At 67.8% G+C, this 2,987-nt stretch overlaps 1 protein-coding gene across 1 annotated transcript in view; it reads right to left on the minus strand.

Moving 5' to 3' along the window:
* CRYBA4 (crystallin beta A4) overlaps window positions 1-811 on the minus strand; it is a 1,884-nt gene extending 1,073 nt beyond the window's left edge. Inside the window, exons 1-2 of the mRNA XM_085310313.1 lie at window positions 761-811; window positions 522-640 (exon numbers count right to left, since the gene is read on the minus strand). Coding sequence (XP_085166439.1) covers window positions 522-640; window positions 761-799 — 158 coding nt within the window. The 5' untranslated portion in view covers window positions 800-811. The remainder of the gene's footprint in view (window positions 1-521; window positions 641-760) is intronic.
* Window positions 812-2,987: the final 2,176 nt, after the last annotated feature.

The following is a 2,987-nucleotide window of genomic DNA, read 5'->3' on the forward strand; positions in this document are numbered from 1 at the left end:
AGCACACCATGGTGCAGCACGATGCGGTGCAGCACATCATAGCACGGTGCAGCACGGCACAGCACGATGCAGCACGGCACGGCGTGGTGCAGCACGGCACAGTACGGTGCTGTGCAGCAGAGCACAGTGCAGCACGGCACAGTACGATGCAGCACGGCACGGCGTGGTGCAGCATGGCACAGTACGGTGCAGTGCAGCAGAGCACAGTGCAGCATGGTGCAGCATGGTGCAGTGCAGCATGGCACGGCACGGCGCAGTGCTGCGTGGTGCAGTGCAGTGCCACACAGCACAATGCAGTGCAGCACGGCACAGCATGGTGCAGCGCAGCGCAGCGCCATGCCGCACAGCGCAGAACAGCACTAGCTCCCGTGGACATGCCCCACTCTCTGCCCTGCGCCCCACCACTCGCCCCAGGCTGCAGCCCCCAGGGGCTGGGCGCCCAAAAGCCCGAATGCCTGCAGGGTGCCCCAGCATGGCACAGCGCGGCGCAGGGGACCGRGCACTCGCGGCCCCGCACTCACGCCCCGCTCTCGATCTTGAAGGAGCGGACGGTGCTGAAGCCGTGCTCGGCGGTGCTCTCGCAGGCGGCGGTGAACTCCCGCCTGCTGCCCTGGAAGGACGGCTCATCCCACACCGTGATCTGCGGAGGGAGGCCGGGCTGAGGCGCCGCGCGGCTGCCCGGGGCATGGCACAGCCGCCGGCGCCGGGCGGGAGAGCGGCGTCTTCCTGCCGCCCGGACCCCTGTCCCTCCGCACCGCACCTTCCAGAGCCCCGAGGACGTCCTGCCGCGGTGGGTCATCGTGGCTCTGCCTGAGGAGGCTGCAGGAAAAYGGCACCAGTAACCGCTGCCCGCAGGCTGCACTGCGGCTGCGCCGGCGGCCGGCGGCGCCCGAGCCTGTACTGCCTGCTGCGAGCTGCATGCTGCAGGTTGCAGGCTGGATGCTGCGTGCTCTAAGTTGCCTGCTGCAGTTTGCGTGCTGYGGGCTGGGCCCGCCGGCCCCGCGGTGCTGGGGTCTACCCTGCCCGGCCCAGGGCCCTGCCTCAGCACCGCCACGCACGCGTGGAGCCCAGCACCACACTGTCGCCCCTTGGCCCCCCCCCAGGGAGCCCTGGAGCAACATGCTCCGCGCCCCGGGCTGCGGCCGCGTGGCTCCTGGCACCGCAGGGCTCGGCGTGCCAGGGCCCGGCGCCTGCCCGTCCCTCCGCTGGCAGGTGCGGGAGGCGGCGATGGAGCCGGGGTCCCTCCGTGCCGGAGCCCTCGCGGCAGGAGGCTGCGGCTGTGCCRCGCCCAAGCAGCAGGCGCCGTGCACTTGGGGCAGCGGAGCTTGCTGCGAGCGCTGCAAGCGGGTCCTGCTGCTGCCTGCGGAGCAATCGTGCACCCAGCAGCTGGCCGAGCCCTCGCCGAGCCCTCGCCAAGCACGCCGAGCGCTGGCACGGGGGCATTGCCCGCGCGCTGCTGCGCCGCTGCTCTCCGCGGCCCCGGGAGCCGGCCAGGCTCCGCGCTGCCCGCGCTTACCTGGGCCGAGCGGCTGCGGGCTGCGAGCTAGCCTGGCCGGGGGCCTCCGCTGGGCTTTTATAGGCTCCAGAGAGAGACCGGGCAGCGCTACGGAAAGCCCTAGCTCAGCACAGGGGGCGGGCGGAGGGCGCTGCCGCGCGCGGAGGCAGAGCAGAGGCAGCTCGTCGCGGTGCCCCTCCGCGCAGGAGCCCGCGCCGCCCCGCCGCTCCCGCTGCCCGGCTCTGCAAGCTGCCGCGAGCGCGGGGAGACGGGAGAGCGGGAGCTGATGCAATTAGTGCCGATTACTGCTCCAAAGCACCAGGCAAGGCGCAGCGGTTGGAAAGCACCCTGGCTCCAAGGGGAAGTGAATGCAGCTTAAAATGGAAACTTGTAATAGGCATGAAAATAAATGCAAATTGCAACAAGCAAATCATAAAATATCTGGCCACAATAAAGATGAGAAACCCGACTTCTAAGAGCACTGGGAGCAAAAGGAGCAACAGCAAACACACCAGGCTGTGCCRTGATGGGAGTGTCGGAACAGGCAATAAAAATACATGAAAAGACATGATCAATAACTGCTTTTTGTTCTGCATTTTGGGAAATAACGCAGACAGTGCATCCACGCYGTGCCACTGCGGGTGAGCGCCGGGCGCTCCAGGCAGCCGCGGCGTGAGGGGCCTGAGTGTCTCAACCGCGCAGCTCTGGGCACGTGGAYGAGCGAGCCGGGGCCCGCCGGGCTGGCGGGGCTGGTGCATGGTGCTGCAGCCGCAGTGGGCTCCTCGGAGGCACTGCGAGGAAACAAGGTGCGGGGGCCCCGCGTAGCCGCCCTGCCTCGCCCTCTGCCCGTGGTCTTTGAGGACTGGCACGGCACTGGTGTGCTGGCGTGCCCTGCTCTCCTCGGAGGAAAGCACCGCCCGCACAGCCTGAGGCACTGCAGAACCTGTCAGCTGTGATTTTGCCTTGTTGGGGAGGAAAGCCYTTACAATTTCAAAACATTTAGAAGATGCATCCCAGCATCTTCAGGGCAGAGCACTTGGGCATTTTCTGCTATGGAGTGATGAAGATGCCGGGATGCAACTTCTAAAGCACGATCTGTTGCATTTAAAGGGGACAAAAGAGGAAACCAAGGGGCTGGCCCCAGGGCAGGGTTTATGCAGGGCACAACCGGTGCCCCCATTGGTGCTGCTGACTCTGTGCAGCCCATGGGAATGTGCACGGGGCAGCCCGAGGGGATGTGCACGGGGCAGCCCGCGGGGATGTGCACGGGGCAGCCCGAGGGGGTGTGCACGGGGCAGCCAGGGGGGATGTGCACGGGGCAGCCCAAGGGGATGCGCACGGGGCAGCCAGGGGGGATGCGCACGGGGCAGCCCATGGAGATGTGCACGGGGCAGCCAGGGGGGATGTGCACGGGGCAGCCCATGGAGATGTGCACGGGACAGCCCGGGGGGATGTGCACGGGGCAGCCCGAGGCGATGTGCACGGGGCAGCC

The sequence above is a fragment of the Rhea americana genome, unplaced genomic scaffold (genome assembly GCF_003343005.1).
Source record: "Rhea americana isolate MKP2758 unplaced genomic scaffold, rheAme1 scaffold_315, whole genome shotgun sequence".
Taxonomy (NCBI): domain Eukaryota; kingdom Metazoa; phylum Chordata; class Aves; order Rheiformes; family Rheidae; genus Rhea; species Rhea americana.